The 18109-nt window shown below is 47.4% G+C and overlaps 4 protein-coding genes across 4 annotated transcripts; 2 read left to right on the top strand and 2 right to left on the bottom strand.

Moving 5' to 3' along the window:
* Nucleotides 1-3802: 3802 nt before the first annotated feature.
* On the top strand, nucleotides 3803-6178 carry BJ212DRAFT_1325870 (PLP-dependent transferase). The gene is made up of 4 exons (XM_041334588.1): nucleotides 3803-4110; nucleotides 4166-4932; nucleotides 4981-5337; nucleotides 5389-6178. The coding sequence occupies exons 1-4, from the start codon at nucleotides 3922-3924 to the stop codon at nucleotides 5948-5950; spliced, it is 1875 nt and encodes a 624-aa protein (XP_041197723.1). The 5' UTR covers nucleotides 3803-3921; the 3' UTR covers nucleotides 5951-6178.
* A 4838-nt stretch (nucleotides 6179-11016) lies between these two features.
* Nucleotides 11017-11376, top strand: BJ212DRAFT_1325847 (uncharacterized protein). Its single transcript, XM_041334587.1, has one exon. It carries the CDS (start codon nucleotides 11130-11132, stop codon nucleotides 11304-11306), a length of 177 nt encoding a protein of 58 aa, XP_041197722.1. The 5' UTR covers nucleotides 11017-11129; the 3' UTR covers nucleotides 11307-11376.
* An 826-nt stretch (nucleotides 11377-12202) lies between these two features.
* BJ212DRAFT_1325845 (uncharacterized protein) lies at nucleotides 12203-13635 on the bottom strand. Its single transcript, XM_041334586.1, has 3 exons — nucleotides 13183-13635; nucleotides 12929-13129; nucleotides 12203-12907 (listed from the first exon to the last, which is right to left on the bottom strand). The coding sequence occupies exons 1-3, from the start codon at nucleotides 13567-13569 to the stop codon at nucleotides 12458-12460; spliced, it is 1038 nt and encodes a 345-aa protein (XP_041197721.1). The 5' UTR covers nucleotides 13570-13635; the 3' UTR covers nucleotides 12203-12457.
* An 807-nt stretch (nucleotides 13636-14442) lies between these two features.
* Nucleotides 14443-16458, bottom strand: BJ212DRAFT_1444741 (major facilitator superfamily domain-containing protein; the record flags this gene model as incomplete). Its single annotated transcript, XM_041337996.1, has 10 exons — nucleotides 14443-14626; nucleotides 14690-14830; nucleotides 14884-15000; nucleotides 15052-15435; nucleotides 15485-15619; nucleotides 15669-15755; nucleotides 15885-15974; nucleotides 16034-16141; nucleotides 16198-16217; nucleotides 16267-16458. 10 exons carry the CDS (start codon nucleotides 16456-16458, stop codon nucleotides 14443-14445), a joined length of 1458 nt encoding a protein of 485 aa, XP_041197720.1.
* Nucleotides 16459-18109: the final 1651 nt, after the last annotated feature.

Below are 18109 nucleotides of genomic sequence, written 5' to 3'. Positions count from 1 at the left end.
ATAGTGATGACAAGCCTTGCAGCTCATCAGAGGCAGACCCTCTGATAGGGCCTTGCAAGCCTTTTCATTGCTATCAATCTCTCTGTATCTGTGCAGCATTCATCGCTCTCTTGATTGTTGCAATCACAAGTTTCTCTGCGAGACCTTCAAATGACCCCTTAGATCCGGATGTTTGAGATTGCATTCATAAGGACTGGGACATCAAACTTCGTCAGCACCAGGAAGAAGTTCTCAAGCACATTGACACCCAAAAATGCTGGCTTCAGGAAGATAACGACAGGATTCATTCCCACGAACAATGGGGAATGGAAGTGGAAAAGCACAATTGTGACATGGAGGAGAGGCTAAGGCGTGATGAAGAACACAAAACTCATATCTGCAAACAATGGGAAAGAGAAGTGGACAAACATGATGAGGAAGTGATGGAGAGATGGAGGTGTGACGAAGAAGAAAGAATTTGTATCCGCAAACAATGGGGAAGAGAGGCAGAAGAGCATGATAAGGAAGTGGAGGAGTCATGGAGGTGCGAAGAGCAAGAATGTGTTTGTCTTCATGAACAATGGAAAATGGAAGTGGAAGAACACAAATGTGACATGGAGAAGAGACGGAGGTGTGACGAGCAAGAAAGAATTCTGCTGCGCGAACAGTGGGGAAGAGAAGTGGAAGAGCACAAACGTGACATGGAGGAGAGATGGGGGCACAAAGAGCAAGAAAGGACTCTCCTATGCAAAAAATGGAGCAGGGAAGTGGAAGATCATGAACATGAAGTGGAGGAGAGAAGGAAGCATGAAGAAGAAGAACGGTTGAGATTGAATATGTTTTGGACCGACTTGGCATCCCACATGTGCATGACATACACCACTTGAGAGTACACTGCCCAATTGGTGAACATTCCATCATCCTACAACTGCTGTGTGGAGGCTTGCATGGCCACACTGGTAAAGATTCATGGTGTTGAATACACACCTAAGTGGTGCGAGGATCATGTGAGTGTTCCTGCATTTCTTGGTAGTACAAGCAGCTGATATTCTGTGTCCAGGGTCCAAACAATGTAGTAGGACATTGAGAAGTCAACCAGCATGAGCCAGATTGTGCGCCATACTGGAGCTGGTGCAAAGATTTTGTTTGTCGATTCTTCTCATTGGCATATTTGCAACTTATTGATTGTCGCAGGGCTGTGTTTCGCCTGGATCCGGTCAGCGAGTGAGTTCCTCAGACACGATATAGTGAGCGAAGTTGACAGTATGCAGCATATTGAGCATTACCTCGAGAACCTCCCATCTGGAGGTGATTGGAAGGAGTTCTGTGCTACCACTCCTATAAGCTTCCGTGGGATGCATTTCATGGGGGCAGAATCCTGCTTCCAAAAGGTTCGCTGCTCAGTTACATTGATTGCGGCACGATTTGTTGATTCTCTTCAGAACTATGGGACATACGGCCACTGGGTTTTTGACGACGAGAGCTGCAAGTAGTCAAGCCACAATGACGCTTCGATGTTAGATGAGGGTGGTATTGTCTTGGAATTTTAATGTGCTATTTTTTGCTGTGCCATTGGACGTACTTGTACTTGTATCACCGTATGTCTTTTTTTGTGTCGCTAGTATTTACAGTTTCGAGTATTCATGGGAGCATGAAGGACGGACACAGGAGTCCCAGTGGCAGCGGAGCGCGCCAGTTCGAATGCTTGTTGATATTCCAACCAAGGGTGCACCGGTGAAGATCGGGTTATCATATGTGACCGTCCTGCTTTTGTCCTTCGCCTTCATTTGCGGCTTGCAGTGCGTGGTGCGTATCAAAAATCATTTTGACAGGATTGGACCGGAGGCTTACGCCCGCATGCACTGACTTGCCCACGGTTCCGGATATCGTGACAACATACTGTGAATGAATACCATGTAGATGGTCATCATCATGGATAGTGCAAAAGGTGTGTGGTATGTACAGGGAAGAAAACTAATTTGAGTTTGTTGGCCTCTTACTGTGACAGGTAATACTATGATGTAGTACATCCGATGAGGCTCTTGTTCGAACAGGTTCGCCATCGTTCCTGTCACCTCGACAAATCCGCAGGATGCTGTGGTATTTACCCATCTGCTGTATATTGTATGGCCGGACCATGGGGTTCCTGAGGATGAACATCCAGCTAGCCTTCCCGCTTTCGTTCCGCCAACAAGGATACCTCTTCATTCCTGTTATCTCCGGAGCCAGACCCAGACCCTCCTATCATGGTAAATTGTATCGCTGGCATTGGGCGGACCGGATCATTCATCGCAAAGTCGTCGCTATTACACGCATACCATCTTTTGAACGGTAACCCGCCCTTGAATACTCTGGTACCTCCTCCACAGCATTTGTCCTTTGCCTGTCCTTCCGCAGGTACTCTGCTAAAGGAGCTTATAGCACAGGAGATTGACAGCGTGCGAGATCAGAGACCTGGGATGGTCCAGAGATGAATATATTCATATCATTCACGACATCCTAAACCAAGCCTTTGAAGGGATAAGTACTGTGTGATCATGCACCTAGTATGACCTTTAATCGTTTACCCCACCATTACGTGGTAGCGCCTTGGAATACATCATGCACGCCCGAGGTCTGGTTATGAAACTGGTATACAACTCAAAGTAGCTGGACGACACAGGCATCGCAGTACGTTAAACCTGTCGCTCCCTCGCTCTCAATCTGCACACTCACGAATCAACCGTCACTGTGGAGAATGCTCGATGAATTCTATCATAAAGCCCACAGTTTCCTGCGTCGGACGCGAATCAAAGTTAGGCACCTGATCTGAGCAAAAAGCCAGCACATGAACGACGGCAGTTCCCTCATAGTATTGGCATTTCGAGTGGTCGCTTCTGGGCAATGTTGCTCCGCAAATCCGACAACCCAATCAGGAGAGACTGCACATTGGTAGTATTAGACGCAAGGAACACGCACAAGTTTGAACAGTGCTGTGGGAGCGTAATCTGATTGGGCAGGATAGGGGAACAAATCTACTTTGATGGCATCGGATGACTACGATAGAGAAGATTCGTTGTGTGGTAGTAAGGACAACCTCAGCGAGTGCCTCCAATTGAGCATTATTGAGGGCACAGAACAGACAAGATTGAAGTCTATGTTCTAAATGTCGTTGGAATTGCACAGTCACGTATCAACACAAAACACCTGAGCGCCCAAATGTACGAGTGAGCTTGCTATAACAGTGGGATATCTTCATGTGCGATGGCGTATGCCCACCAAAACGTGAATATCAGTGGTGTACGGGCATCAATCGGCCCTCGACAAGGGCTATCCCTCGAACAGGCACTGCGCGACGGCAACACTTGGCATGGGCGCCCTCTATCTTGTCACTGTTACGTGGTAATATTGCATGAACATACGGCGGAAAAAATAGACAACTTGCTAAGATGAGCTTCAGCAAACGAAGCCTGTTACTTAATTTGTAGCGAAACGATCGACCGTAAAGCAAAGTGTCGGATTCCTTGTATACGTGCTTACTACAATGCCAGAACAGAAATATCCAGCGGGAATAATCCGTGTCAGTGATTCGTTTGACGGGGTGTTCGTCATATATCACCTGCAAGCCAAGATAAGCCCATTATTCAATGAGCATGACCTTGCAACTTAACAAGATTCGTACGTAGCTCAAAACTTTTTAGCGACAAAGCATCGCTCATCCGCACCGAGTGATGCATAGACTGAATGAAAACACGACAGCAGTGCTAATCCGGGCCATACATGTTCTTATTTGGCGATTTTCTGGTCCGTATCGGGCAAATCGACCGGAATTGTATCGCGAGTCATTTATTCGGGGCACGCGACAGAATTTAGAAAACTTTGCGCCAAGTCTTTACTGGAAATGATACAATAAGCACATTGCAACGCTTCTGAGATAGTCGCCTCGACCCCACGATTAATATCATGACTACCCCGCATTCCGCCAGTAACTCCCCACTTGGGTCTGCATTGCCACCCTTCACTCAACATGCGATCTCTGTTTCGCTTCCTACTTGGGCGGACAATGTGGGATATGAGGAAGGAGAGAAGCGCGTTGCTGACGCGATGGTGTCTGGATACCCAAGGTTCTTTATCCATCTAAGCATCGAAAAGGTATCTGTTTGTCCCAAGTCACCAAAAAGTATATACCTGACTCATTAATCGGAAGCTTGCACGGATATGCGAGCAGAAATTTGGAGCGCCCAACGAAAAATGTTTGCTATACCCATCCAAGAAGATCGCAGATCGGTGTCGATCTTTTATGCTTGACCGAGCATCATTAGCAGGCACGCCAACGCACGCGCGGCTCGTGCAGTATCACATTAATCCCGAAGACACTCCTTTGCCATCTCCGCAACCCACGGTGGAGCTACACATCGTTCTATTCCCCACAGATGCATGGCCTTTCGCAAAACAATTCTGGCAACATACAGGTCTCGGTATCTCCTCTCGTCTCGCAGTCTACTGTCTTTCCCTTCTCTCGACTGAATCACCAAATTCTCCAGTACCCTCACCAACGTCTGCCCGTGCTCCATTCAAGGCGCTAAACAGACACTATAGCGTCAAGCGCGCCCCGCAATCGCCGGCTTTCGGATCGGTTTCACTCAGTTCGAACCCGCAAGACGTACTCAGTAAAGACCAAAGCACCTATCTTGAAGAGCGATACGGGAGAAACCTCCCACTTGGCGCGGGTTCTTATGCAAAGCGGGCTATGCGCAGACGAATTGCTGGTGTGCTCGTCAGAGACAATTGGGAAGACTGTCCCCATGGTCCATGTGCAGGCGCACACGATGTCGAAGTGGGGCCCAGCCACAGAGGCGTGAGGGATGTGACTGAGGACGATGTATACTTGTTCTCAACAGGCATGTCTGCAATCTGGACTGCGCATCAATTGGTTCTAGGCACACGGCCACCAGCCAAGAGCGTGTGTTTTGGGTACATTTTTCCAGAGGTGCATTGAGATGCGTGCTGATAGTTTGTTAGATTTCCATACACCGATACCCTAAAAATCCTTCAAAAATGGGGTCCTGGATGTCATTTCCTCGGACACGGTATCGACTCTGACATCGACGCGCTAGAGACAATTATCAAGCAGGAACTTTCCACGAACCCTTCCGCGCTGCCTATTGCAGCGCTTTTTGTAGAGTTCCCGTCAAACCCTCTCCTTCGCTCGGCTAATCTTTCCCTCCTCCGTGCCCTTGCAGATAAATATGATTTCCTGCTCGTCATAGACGAGACCGTTGGAAACTTCGTCAACGTCGACGTGCTGCAACATGCAGACGTCGTTGTGAGCAGCTTGTCCAAGATCTTTAGCGGTGATGCAAACGCTATGGGCGGAAGGTAGGTGTCTTACCATCCTCGAAACCTTAATCTCATACCGGTTACCCTCAGTTTAATTCTCAATCCTCAACGTCGCCACTACGCTACGCTCAAAGCATACATGTCTGCTAACTATGAAGACACATACTTTGATGAAGATGCAGTCTTCATGGAGCGCAACTCCCGCAACTTTATACGGCGCATTCGCATCATCGACGAAAACACGCTCGCCGTTTGCGAGTACTTACAATCGAGATCCATCTCGGGTGGAACACCCCTACCATCGCCCGCCATCAAAGAGGTCTTCTACCCCAAATACATCACGCCTGAAAACTACCTCTCATGCAAGCTCCCAGAAGGAGGCTACGGGGGACTCTTTTCACTTACATTCACCTCGCCTGCTGCTTCGCATGCTTTCTTCGATAACATGCCATTCCACAAGGGCCCGAGTCTTGGAACGAACTTTACACTCGCGTGTCCGTATACCATTCTGGCGCATTATTTTGAGCTTGGATGGGCAGCGGAGTATGGCGTAGAAGAGGGCTTGGTGAGGATTAGTGTTGGGATGGAGGAAAGGGTGAGTCTTCTGGAGGGTTTCAAAGTCGCTCTTAGAGCTGCAGAAGCTGCGATGTGACGTGATGGCGTCTACTTGGAGTACTCCAACAGTACTTTGCTTCGTTCAACCGTTCAACCCGGGACTCGCAGTGTATAAAGGATCGTTCGACCTTTGGCGAGTTTACACTTCTTATGACCCGTCTATCTGGCGTCACTGTACTAAACAAACAGTTAAATGTACCGTATCTAATACAAGAAATGGAACGATGGACACAATGTGGCAGTTGAAGACGACACTATGGGACCTTTGTCCCAAGTAAACTCGTTTGCACAGGAAGTAATTACATGCAGATGGGCGGAGAGTACTAGTGGGTGGGAGTGCGATGGCGGTGGTAGTAAGTCAATATTTACGAGATGAAGGCGCGGGCGCTGTTGCTGTTGACACTCAGGCTGTATAAACAAGACGCTCTAAACAGGGAACCAGGTGCAGATCAGAAATAATATCGAAGGAATGACTGTCTTCTTTTTCTTTTGGTCCAACTAGAGGGGATACTAATAGCTGTGAGTTGTGGATAGAGCTATGGATTTCGAAGTATACGCAGGGCAGCCGCAGTAGTACTAAACGGGTAGCAGAACAGCACGATCTAAGATATCACGAATGGGTCCTTGTTCTATAACAGTAGTTAGGGGAGTTGGTCTGCCTCAGGTAAGGCCACCGAGGCCGAGAGAGTACACATGCTTGTTGTGATCATATCAGTTACATGTAACATTAGATTGATGGCTACGCATACTGTAGAGTTACGACCGTAGCTTCGCGCCCTTTCGGGTGTGACCATGTCACACTTAGCTTCGCAGCTTCGTAGGCCTTTGCGACGTGTGACCTATCCAAGTTAGCTTCGCCCTGGCAGCTGCAATCCATGTGAGTTTGGCCTTTTCTCAGCATGTCCATCAATTTTGACCCTTCAGAATGAATCTCGTATCTAACTGTCCGTAGCAATTTTTGGTTTTTTTGTTGGCGATTTTTCCTGTTTTACCGCGTGTCACAAAATAGCTTCGCTCCCCGAAATTTAGTGTGACCGTCACATCAAATAGGTTCGATTCGCTGTGGGGTGGGACACGTGACGAAGTTACGGTCGTAACTCTACAGTACACGGAACTCCTCGATTTATGCAATTGCGACAAGAACATCCTGAAGATCATCTGGTGTTGGAAATGTTAATGAGCTGCCAACATCACCAACGAATGGAGCCTCCTGATATTGCATCCGCGTACATGGTACTGGTTTGCAAATCAAAATCAACATTGATTCGACGAACGGTGGTATATCTTACACGAGCACTATCTGTTATAACCCCCAACATTTCCCACTCGCTCAGAGTCACACCCATCCATCGAATATGACCGCAGTCTTAAATGGTCCCAGTTGGTGGCCGATAGTTAATTCGATTGTTTTTTCAGCTATTGGATCGGTTCGTCGCATCAATCGGCTAGTTGTCTCGATCTAACATTGAATGCGGTTTCGCAGTTGCCGCTGGCGTCGTAGTCGTATATGGTTGGGGTGAGCAGCAGTGTTCGAAAACCGCTGATATTCTCATGATATTTCCAGTCCTAACACTCGGACAAGAGGTAGGTCGGTACCATTTCCGGAGCAACCAATTTGCTAAGAATGGTGTTGTAGATTGAACTGATCTGGGTGAGTGATAGAGCTCGAGGAGTTCCACAACAAAAGACAAACAAGAGAATACAATGAATTTACGACAGAGGCAACGCTGGTCTCTCATGACCGTGGCACTGTGCTGTATTTGGTTGTTCGTACCTCATGTTATACTACAGCATGGTTGGCGAGTTGTGCTGACTCCAAGATATTCTAGATTCGCTACATTGGAATACCATATTCTGTGTATGTTTTTGAGGCCAACAAATCTGTGCTATACTAATTATATAACCCATCTCTAAGTATCAGTATCAACGCTCTGCGCATGTCTCATATACATCGTGTTCGATTTTTCTGACCAACGGCACACAGAAAATGTGCCATTAGTTTCGCTGACAGATTCAGCGAGTATTCCGCAACCATCTCATTGATCCCATCCAATGAATACACTCATATCTAGGGGTGAGTCAAATTCTGACCGTTGAACTTGGCTCAACATGACTCAATAGGTGTGAGTCGGAGCGTTTGATCCTACGACGAGAGTGATCACTAATTGGGTGTTTCAGGCACTATTATTTATTACACATCAAATATGACAAATGTAGTCGTGACTGCCATGCTGGGCGGTGAGCTGCAATACCTCACTCGACTGAAACACGATGCAAGTCATCATGATCGCTCGGTCACACGCCATGTATCAGAGATCTAAAATCATGCTTATCTTCCTTGTTATTATCTTCCTGGCTGTTAGCATCGCCTGCGGAATAATCACGGTAATAACACTTAAGCATATTGTAGTAGGTAAGCTTTACTTGTTGACTTGAAGAACACAGCTCATTGGACAAACACCAGAGCTGATAATCTCTGGCTCATATATGTGCGGTATTGAATATGAGGGGGACGTCCAACTTCTGACTGCAATGGTTTGGATGCTCAACACTGTTTTGGAGGTCCTTGCATTGTGTCTTTCAGTCTGGATTGCTGTGAAACACTTCCGTGACCTGCGATGACATGGTCCATCGACAAGATCGACTATCGGGGACTGTTTCAGAGTGCTGATAAAATCTCACGTGCTTTATTTTGCAAGGTGAGCTTAAAATGTGAATGCTGCTATTTTTTCTGCTCAAGTTCCGCACGTGCTAGCTTTGCTGGTGTCTCTTGCCTCCGGCTTGGTTCTCTCTCTCCATTGCTCCTGGTGCGCCGACCTGTCGCCGACGTCTGCTTGCAACCACTACTCACCATTTCTGTAGAATTCATATTCTATAGGAGTCGAGATACTCTATGGTGCTCTTGAAATTCTATTGGGCGTGCAGATGTTTATACTGGGACCGCGCCTCATCCTTAGCGTTCGGGAATATCACGCTAAGCTCATGGCCAACTCCGACGCAGAAACTGGCATGAAGTCGCTTGTCTTCCAGGAGCATGTGCAAATATCAACTAGCAGTACTGTGTAGGGAAATGGTTGCCGAGTGTTCTGCAGGAGGGGAATTTCGGTCGAGGAATTCGTTGTGGTATTTATTTAAGTTATGCTGTTTCAAAGTATATATATTTACAAGCAGTGACCTTCGGTCGTTGCTCTTTGTTCGTATCATGAAGATCTTTCGCTACAAAAGCAGACATTTGTTTTTGCTCTGCTTGAAATGTACCCCAATTCCTCCGCAAATATAATTCTCCGTTGTATACTTCCAAGATCTCCGTCGTTGAGTCCTTAATCTCGGAGATGAATTGCCAGAGGTTGTCGATGATTTGTAGTATGTAGTCGTATCCACTGACATTATTTCCCAAGTGTGAAGACGCGCAGATCAGTCAGCGCTGCACAGCATTGTACTCCTAATTGCTCAAGCGCTCATAGCGCTCACTATCTGTGTGCGCTCCGCAGTCTCCCATTTGTGTCGTTCGTCTATCTCCGTACGTGGCTCTATTCCTTTTTTGCAATCGTGCTCCACCTTTTCCAATGTGTGTCTTCTGATTTCTAATGATATGACCTGTGCTCTGTCAGTGTTTCATGTCACTGAAATCCCGGCCCTTCGTCTATACGCGATGCCCAAGGCACTGAAGACCGCGCTGTGGCTATGTATTCATAGTTCTATCTCCTATTTACATTTAAAATCAACACTGCGCCACGTCATCCAGCACCAGACATAACACCGTGAGCACAACGCAGAGCATCAGAATAAAGTACTCACAGACTGTGTCAGCGTTTCAACAGTAAAACTGCGCGTGCACATAGTATAACGCGGTGGACACAATAGCCCGTGCTGTAATTGACAAAGTGACAGATTCTTGAACCACCGGATTTCATTTTAATCCAGTGGCACTCAACGAACTGATTCGAAATTCCATGAACTAGCCGTTGACGTCGGACGCGTCTAAGTGATTCAGCGTCTCTTATATTGCCCCTGAGCGCCTTCGGCGGCCGTCAATTTCGAATGTTTCAGCTATGGGCGGTGGCATCTACCGCCTCGCAATGGCCCTGTCCCTCTTTGATATGCTTCTAATGACCTAAGTGATTGCAGCGCACAAAGTTATATCCGGTCATTGTCATCACGCGGCTTTTATCAAGGTGCTGTAGAAGGCTTACGGAAACCTAGACTTTTGGGAGTTTCGGTTACAATTCTTTCCGACAGGGTGACGCCTTACGAACTTATAAAGTTGATCGCAGCATGTATTTTGATTATACACCACAGGCCTCATGTGTATCAGAAAAAAACCCAGCCGACGACTATCAAAGAAGAAAGTGGTATCAACCAACACGACGCCGCAAGTTCAACCGTAGGTGTCCTTCAATCCGCGTCACTCACCTATGTGATCTTGACATGCTCCATGCGCACCAGTACCAAACCAAACAACGTCCCCAACGGCCCCATCCCAACGGCCCGAGCCCCAACGGTCCCAACCCCTACCCCAACAATCCCTACCCCCTACCCCAGTCTCTACCCCCAACAACCCCAACCCCTACTCCAGTCCCTACCCAACAACCCCAGTCCCTACGCCAGTCCCTACCCCAACACCCCAGCCCCTACGCCAGTCCCTACCCCAACAACCCCAGCCCCTACGCCAGTCCCTACCCCAACAACCCCAGTCCCTACCCCAACAACCCCAGCCCTTACCCAGTCCCTACCCCAACAACCGCCCCTACCCAAACGACCCTAGCCCCCCTAGCCCCTACCTCAACGACCCCAGCCCCTACCCAAACGACCCTAGCCCCCCCAGCCCCTACCTCAACGATCCCAGCCCCTACCCCAACGGCTACCCCAGCCCCAACAGCCCCAGCCCCTACCTCAGCCCCAACAGTCCCATCCCCATCCCCTGCCCCAGCCCCATGCCCAGCCCTAACAGCCTCAACCCCATCCTTCGAGTTGGATCAGGCATGCGCTACGATATTCGCAAACCCCCGCAGGAAGGGATCGCACCATCTACATGGCAACAAATCAGCCGCGTTCCAGCATTAGATATACCCACGTTCAAGATTCTCATCATCTCGAAGGCATTCCCTTGGTCAATCGTCATCTCTGCGCCTACTGGGTCTGTAGTCACATGCGGCATAATTTTTGAGGAGTTGCATAAACAGCTACAAAGGCACGTCGAAGGCGCGGAGTGGGCAATGGTGGCTGTTGATAACACACGGAAGGAAGCAGTCGAAAAAGCTGCAAAGTCAAGGCAAGAGAAGGACAGGATCAATCGACTGAAGAGAATTGACTGGCTAGGGGATAAATCAATGTTTGAGGGGCTGGAGAGGGACAAAGAATTTGAGAAAAGAGACATTTACCCGGAAGTGTAAGTGTCGCGGAGACATGGGTGGTGAGATTTGGGAGATGGTGATGGTGACATATGTGATAGTATATACCGGAAATTTGGAAAGGGTCCATCCCGTCCGCACCGTCCGCACCGTCCAAAACTGCAGTGATATTAGCACTCGAAGCAGTCAAGCAACGCATTACCGAGCTTGAAAGAACATGGTATATGAGCAGCAGATCATAGATATCATTCCTGACTAACTAAAACTCGCCATCCATAACACACTGATAAACGGATTACGGACATGAAGGAATATTTCGAGGCGAAGCTGGCTGAAACATTGCAGACAGATAAAGAAGAAGATGATGATGACAAGGACGAAGTAGAGCTTAAGATTGTGTTTCTGTAGATTATGGGAAATCTAGTAAGCCAGTGTGCTTACACGAAGACGGTCACACGAAGAGGATGATGATGGAGCACGAATGGAGGCGAGCATTGACCACAATGTTGTTCGTTCGGCATCGTGCTCGTATTCAACGTTGTTGTTGTATGAAGGGTCCAGGACAGTATGATGGTGGATATACACCAGGGGACTTGGCGATTTTCAGGCGCGTTCGAATATTAATCCTTGCATAAACCAAAATCAAGATAGCAGAAAAATATTCGGTAATCAGCTGACTCGTTCAGGAAAATGTACCTCAGCGTCGTGAACAGGACCAGTGGCTGAGCGCTGAGCGGTTGAGGTAGTCACCTGACAAATACAACACGACTCGGTGCTCGGGGACTGGCGCGGTTGACGATTCTCTAATAGACTGACAGTCTATAACTCGTCTAATTTTTCAAGATTTAGTCTAAGTTTGCCATCAGAGGGTTTTCCCGTCAGATGTCCGACTCTGTTTGATGTCGGATAACTAATTTCTTGCACTTTCCAGAGCATGGGTCGGTTCTACGCAGGCGTCACTCGTGCTGCCAGTACAAATCATTCGTGATTGCCTGATCGACAAAGGGAGTATGAAAGCTTCGAATACAACTACAAGGTGAATGGAAAAATACAACAATGAATGCATGTGAACCATAGTGCATGGAGGAACGAAATCTCTACTCTATTCAAATTTCTATAAGCCATGATGACAATGAAAGAACGTGATAATGATAACTGGAAAGGAAAGTTCATGACAGTTTTGAATCCGCGTTTTACTGAGGAGACGCTGACTCGGGGGAAAAATTGACGTTGTTCCCATTCGCCTCAGCGGTATTTTTGGCCTCTTCTGCCTTCGACCCAAGGACGCTAATGATCTCGCTTATCCGCTGCGTGAGCTTTTCAAGCAACGGAGACACGCGCTCTTTGACCTCTCTGCCTACGCGATTGATCTTCTCGGGAACAGGGAGAGAAGAATTCGTGATGGTATCACGCAAGTCCACGACGGTTTTAGAGATGTCAGGATATGTAGCCTGTAGGGTCTGAGGGAGCTGAGCGATCGACTGATGTATTTTCTGCATCTCGGAGAGCAGGTTTTCAGCAACACTGTGAAAAGCAGTTTGAGCGTTATTGATCCCACTGGAGGTAAGAGCAGAGATAGAGTTAGCAGTGTCGGCCCGCGCGTTGACTGAGGGACGATTGGTCAGAATATATGCATATATGCGCTAAAAAAATAGCACTCACACCATGACATGTTGCAACTGTGCTTGCTTAAGGTGCTCTGATGAATAGACGTAGAAATTATCCTTGAGGTGCTTGGAAAGGTTGATCGCGCGTTGATACTGGTATTGAGAGTCGGAAGATGGGGACGAGAGCGACGAACCACCCGATTCATTGGACATATTTCCAGCGATTCTCTCGAAGTAGTCAACGACCGGTGCAAATTTCTGAAAACTCATGTCAATCGTGTAACAGGGGTTATAGGTCACGTGGCTCCAACCTTGTCAATACCTTCTGCAACGTCAACTACAGGGGATTTGACATTCTCAAACGTCTTTCCCGCAGTTCCACGCACGTAGTTGGCCACTTCCTCGGGCTTGGCCTGGAACGGATAAGGATACCTCGACTCAACTGCATCGAGACCCTTGTTGGCGATACCGTCTGCGCGGTCAATGAGTGGGGCAAGACGAATCTGAATAGGTTGCGAGTAGTTATAAGCGGTGTTGGTGATTGCCTGAGCGGCGTGGTATGGAGAGCGGGTGAGCGTGTTTTTCTCAAGGATGGCATTTATTTGTTCAAGTGAAGACGCAATTAAAGGAATAGAAACAACACGATTTAAAACCGTGATTTTAGGGAGTTGATGCTGGGACTGCGCGACTGATGCCATTATTGCGAAGGTAAGTGTGAGGGTAGGCGTGCAAGAAGGGAATGGAAAAGGAATGGAGGCGCAAGGGGTTCATATATACAAACACGAATTGACATGTGATTACACTCATATCGCGTCTGTCACGCTTATCATATCTGTCACACCTCTTTAAGTGCTTCCCCTGGGATTCCCCACCAATCGAGCCTTGTTATGCCATCTGTGAGAAACAGGCGGTCATGATCTGCCACTCTGATGCGTTGTCAATCCATCTATTGCATACGATGATACCTTCGATATCAGGCGAATTTTCTGATTCTTCTTTACCTCTCTAGTAACGCCTTCTTGAATGGGAGCCAGTATACGTGGACTGTTATCGCTTATGGCGGCCGGTCCCTCGTGATTGTACAAGCGAAGGGCTGGAACCTGTGGAAGCACCCCCCATAAGACCTATCGTATGATAATGACGATGACATGACAAGACGCGAAGATCACGCGGTCTTCGATTCAAACCTTCAGGCTAGACTAGCCTAGAGCCCGAGGCCTGTCTCACCCCTGTTTCACCTCGATAGCCACTCCTGCAGAAATGGAGTGGTGAACTCTGCCAAGTTTTCACCACGCAGGAAGTTGGGCCGTCTTCCGTAGTCTTGGTCAATCATTGATCGGACGGCTTGCCCAGCTCACTCGCCAAAACGGTTGAAATTAATGAACCAATAGCTATTACAGATACTTTCTAGCAACAGGAACAATCAAACCACCAACCTGCAGATGCTGCCATCTCGAAACTTTTGTGCGATGTTGAGTGTCAGTGTCGGTCACAGACCAGCAGAGACGATACAGATGATATCAATATTGACGATTACGACATTTACAATCACTACTACACTCGACGACAAGTTACAATATATACCTATAACCTTTGGGAAGGCGCAGTTCACGCTCTTCCGCTTCGGTAGCTTCATTCAATCGCTCAAGATGCCGCTTAAAGACCCAACATAGTATTATAGCTATGCTGGCCAGCGCGACGCAGATGCGGCATGAGTTGTTATATGTCGGACCCCGGCTCGATACCCAGATGTACCTGGTGTCACCGTGTTGTATGTCATCAATAGTGACATGGAGAAGATATGAGAAAGAAACTGACGACGATAGGACGCTTCCCAACATTGCAATGGAGTTGATGGACCCGATCGCAACTGCTCGCTTGGAGCTGGAATGAGCGAATGTGTTACTGATCCACGTTAACAAGACAGCACCCGAGACCTGCGACTGAGCCATGAAAAACCTGATTGGATGATAAAAGAGGCCAGGAAGAGCGGTATACGAAATCTTACTGACAATGAGAGGTAGCGAATGGTGATATTCATCGTAGACATAGCCACAATATATCCTGTAATTAACATCAACAATGCAAAGACCATGTGCCCGAAGCGTTCACGCGTCGCATCAGAATGACTTGAAAATTGTAAGCACTTCTACTTAGGTGTGTGTCAGAATAAGGCCTACCGTGCAACAATAATTGCGGTGATTATGCTCACAAAACATGGTGGCGCACATAGCAGAAGACTGATGGTAGGCGAGTACCCCATTGTGGCCACCAATGTTGGGAAGAACTGGTTAAATGACAGTGATGCACAACAGCAAGCGCTTGCTGTGGCAATCAACCACGCGCTCCAATCTGTGATAATCGACAGGAGATCGGAAAAGCCGCCGGATGAATTAGGTTCAGCGGGACCGTAGCCTCTCAAATCCTCTTCCATCCGCTTTCGAGCAAGAGAAAGCTCCGCGGACGTGAGCCAACGTGCAGGGCTCGAAGGAAAATCAGGAAGTATGAACATCCCGCAAATGCCGACAAAAACTGTCAAATAGCCCTCTACGAAAAACAACCACCTGATAGTAGTCAAAATCCATAAAATTCATTGAAATATATCGTACCAACCTCCAGGCTGCATAGCCGAGAAACCCCTCCATGGTCGCCAGAATTCCAAAGGCAAACAGAGAACCAAAAGCATTGCTAAAACCGACTGCTACCATGAAGAACGCGGTCCTGTACCCAAGCTCTTCTCGCTTATACCTGCATCCATTTAGCAAGCCAGTTTGTTGTATAAACTCGGGGGAAGTACCATCTCGAAAGCAGATATAAAGCACCAGGATAAAATGTAGCCTCTAAAAATCCCACCAGAAAGCGTAAGGAAAGTGCTTGGTAGTAGCTGCAAAGGTGTATATCAGTGTTTCAATCGCGCACAGTTGCACAATACACCAACCTCGTGGATATTCCTTCATTATGAGTTGCCGTCCGTTTTAAATCCGCCACAGTAAACATAGTAAGATAACAAAACACACCAATGAGAGTGGTCAGGAGACCCCATAGCGACATACAGCTCGATAGATATAGCGATGGTTTTGTTATGCGAGTGAGAATCATATTTCTGCCAACCATAGTTCAATGGTCAAAGGGGGTTATAAATTGAAAGCTCAGATTGCTCACGAAGGTGCTTGCGTGAACAAATAACCGATGTATAAACTGCTGATCAACGTATTGAATTGTGTACCCTCCATGCCGAGGTCTTCCTCGAAACCACGAAGCCTTGCAGCGCTGCGGGTGAAGACAGATATTAGCTAGAAACAGATACTCCTTACAGAACGTCTTACGCAGCATTATGTCGATCCATCTTGAGTTCCTCAGAGGCGGAGATGGGCGGGATAACTGACGTTGCGCACCTGATTCAAGATGTAGATAAGAACAAGATACGCTGTTCTGAAGTCTAGCTTTCGCAAAACATTTCTCTCCAACACATTCCTAGAAGTGAACTCTGGGTTGTCATTGGGGTTCAAGGAAGCACCGTAGGCAGAAGGCGTAGAGTTGCCGAACTCTGACGGCAACAGCGACCTACTCTCACTCGGAGATGCCATGAATGCTCGGAGACTAGGACTTTCTTGTAGATATGAAAAACAACAAGCCACTACATAGTACTCGCTGCTAACCTCAATTGGGAGCTTGACCTCGTCTACATACAGCCACCACGTGCTGTGGCACTATGAGCTGCTAAGTTGATCCTCAAAGCATTCTCGATGACCGCGCTACAAGGGATGTCTGAATCTGCATCATCGCTAGCTACGTTGATTGTGGGACCTTCACGTCGTAATACATGACTTTATATTGTTTTTCGCGATGATTAATGCTATTCCTTTGTGTATGGAGGCTTGAACGTAACACTCAGCTACATGCTGTAAACACGCTGGCTTACTAGAGTTCCCATAATCTACATAAATATTACTGTCCGCGATACTGAAGCACAAGCTTTCAGTACTAGTATCACTGCCTTTTGGTGTAACAGTCAAACGGACCACAGTCTTGACTTAGTTACACATGTGCAGAGCTAGCAACCTCGTCTAACAGGTGTGTGACATTTTTAAAAATAACAACAAAGCTATAACGCACCATGACTCGGAGACTCGTTGGTTTTTTGATGGCCCGTATCTCTGGATGCACATTGTTTTTCTGCTGGATTTCAGGCTGAAACGCTTACTTCGATCAATCAGATCTCTAATAGATATCATCCCTCAAGTCTCACTTCGGCGATCTACACGCTTGTGGTATATCAAGCACGAACTTGAATGCGATCGTTGTGCGTCCACCGAGTTCCCTCGCTTTCTCCCATCCTCTAATAGTACGACTCTAGTCTCAAATGATCCCAGTTGGTGGCCACTCATCAATGCGAGTACTATTAGCGGCCGTTTTGCAGGTTCGTGGAGAGTCAGCCACAGGATGATAGTGACTGACGTTCGCTGTCGTTTCGCAGTTGCCGCCTCTGTCGTAGTAATGTACGATTGGGGTGAGTAAGATTAAGTATGAAAAGACCACCGACATCATTATGGTATTCTCGGCGCTTACATTTGGACAAGAGGTAGGTCGATCCGCTACTGGGGCAGCTAACTCACTTAAAATTGTGTTATAGGTTGAAATGATCTAGGTGAGTGGGCTCCCACATCACAAGAACGACGTGAAAATACAACTTGTTCACGGCAGAGGCAACGCTGGTCTTGATGACCTTTCTCTATCTCAGTGTATGTACCTTGTGTTTCAATATTTATGCTTAGAAAGTTTAAGTTTTGTTGACTTCAAAATATTCTAGATGCGCTGTGCTGGAATAGGATATGCTGGGTACGTTTGGATGTTCAAGCCATTGATGTTGCGCTCATTACCCATCTCTCATAATCAGGATGTACATACTGGGTATGTATCCGCATATAGACCCTGTTTCTTTCTTGTGACGGGCGGCATACAGTCAGTGTTCCAACAGTTTCAACGACAGATGCAGTCAGTATTCCGCACCGATGCCTTGCATTCCCGTCCAAACAACTAAACTACTACGCAGGGGTGAGTGAGATCAAACGACTTGTTGGTTCAAAATAACAACTCCCACAGCTGTGATATCTCGAACCTGTGATCCTCCGAAGTTGATAACTAATGTTGCTGGGTTTGTCAAGCCGTATCATAAACAACGCAATGGATTGGACGGGCGACGTTGTAGATGCAACACTGGGCGGTGAGCCATACACC

The sequence above is a fragment of the Suillus subaureus genome, assembly GCF_016647635.1.
Source record: "Suillus subaureus strain MN1 chromosome Unknown BJ212scaffold_4, whole genome shotgun sequence".
Taxonomy (NCBI): domain Eukaryota; kingdom Fungi; phylum Basidiomycota; class Agaricomycetes; order Boletales; family Suillaceae; genus Suillus; species Suillus subaureus.
Note: the sequence above shows the minus strand (reverse complement) of the source record. Positions and strands in the feature narration are given on the sequence as shown.

Bases quoted from the DNA above. Each gene is read 5' to 3' on its own strand.
- BJ212DRAFT_1325870 (XM_041334588.1), top strand. From the start codon at position 3,922: ATGACTACCCCGCATTCCGCCAGTAACTCCCCACTTGGGTCTGCATTG. The intron at 4,111-4,165 runs GTATCTGTTTGT...ATTAATCGGAAG, and splicing joins TCCATCTAAGCATCGAAAAG to CTTGCACGGATATGCGAGCA. The intron at 5,338-5,388 runs GTAGGTGTCTTA...GGTTACCCTCAG, and splicing joins GCAAACGCTATGGGCGGAAG to TTTAATTCTCAATCCTCAAC.
- BJ212DRAFT_1325847 (XM_041334587.1), top strand. From the start codon at position 11,130: ATGGTGGCTGTTGATAACACACGGAAGGAAGCAGTCGAAAAAGCTGCA.
- BJ212DRAFT_1325845 (XM_041334586.1), bottom strand. From the start codon at position 13,569: ATGGCATCAGTCGCGCAGTCCCAGCATCAACTCCCTAAAATCACGGTT. The intron at 13,130-13,182 runs GTTGGAGCCACG...ATGAGTTTTCAG, and splicing joins TTGCAGAAGGTATTGACAAG to AAATTTGCACCGGTCGTTGA.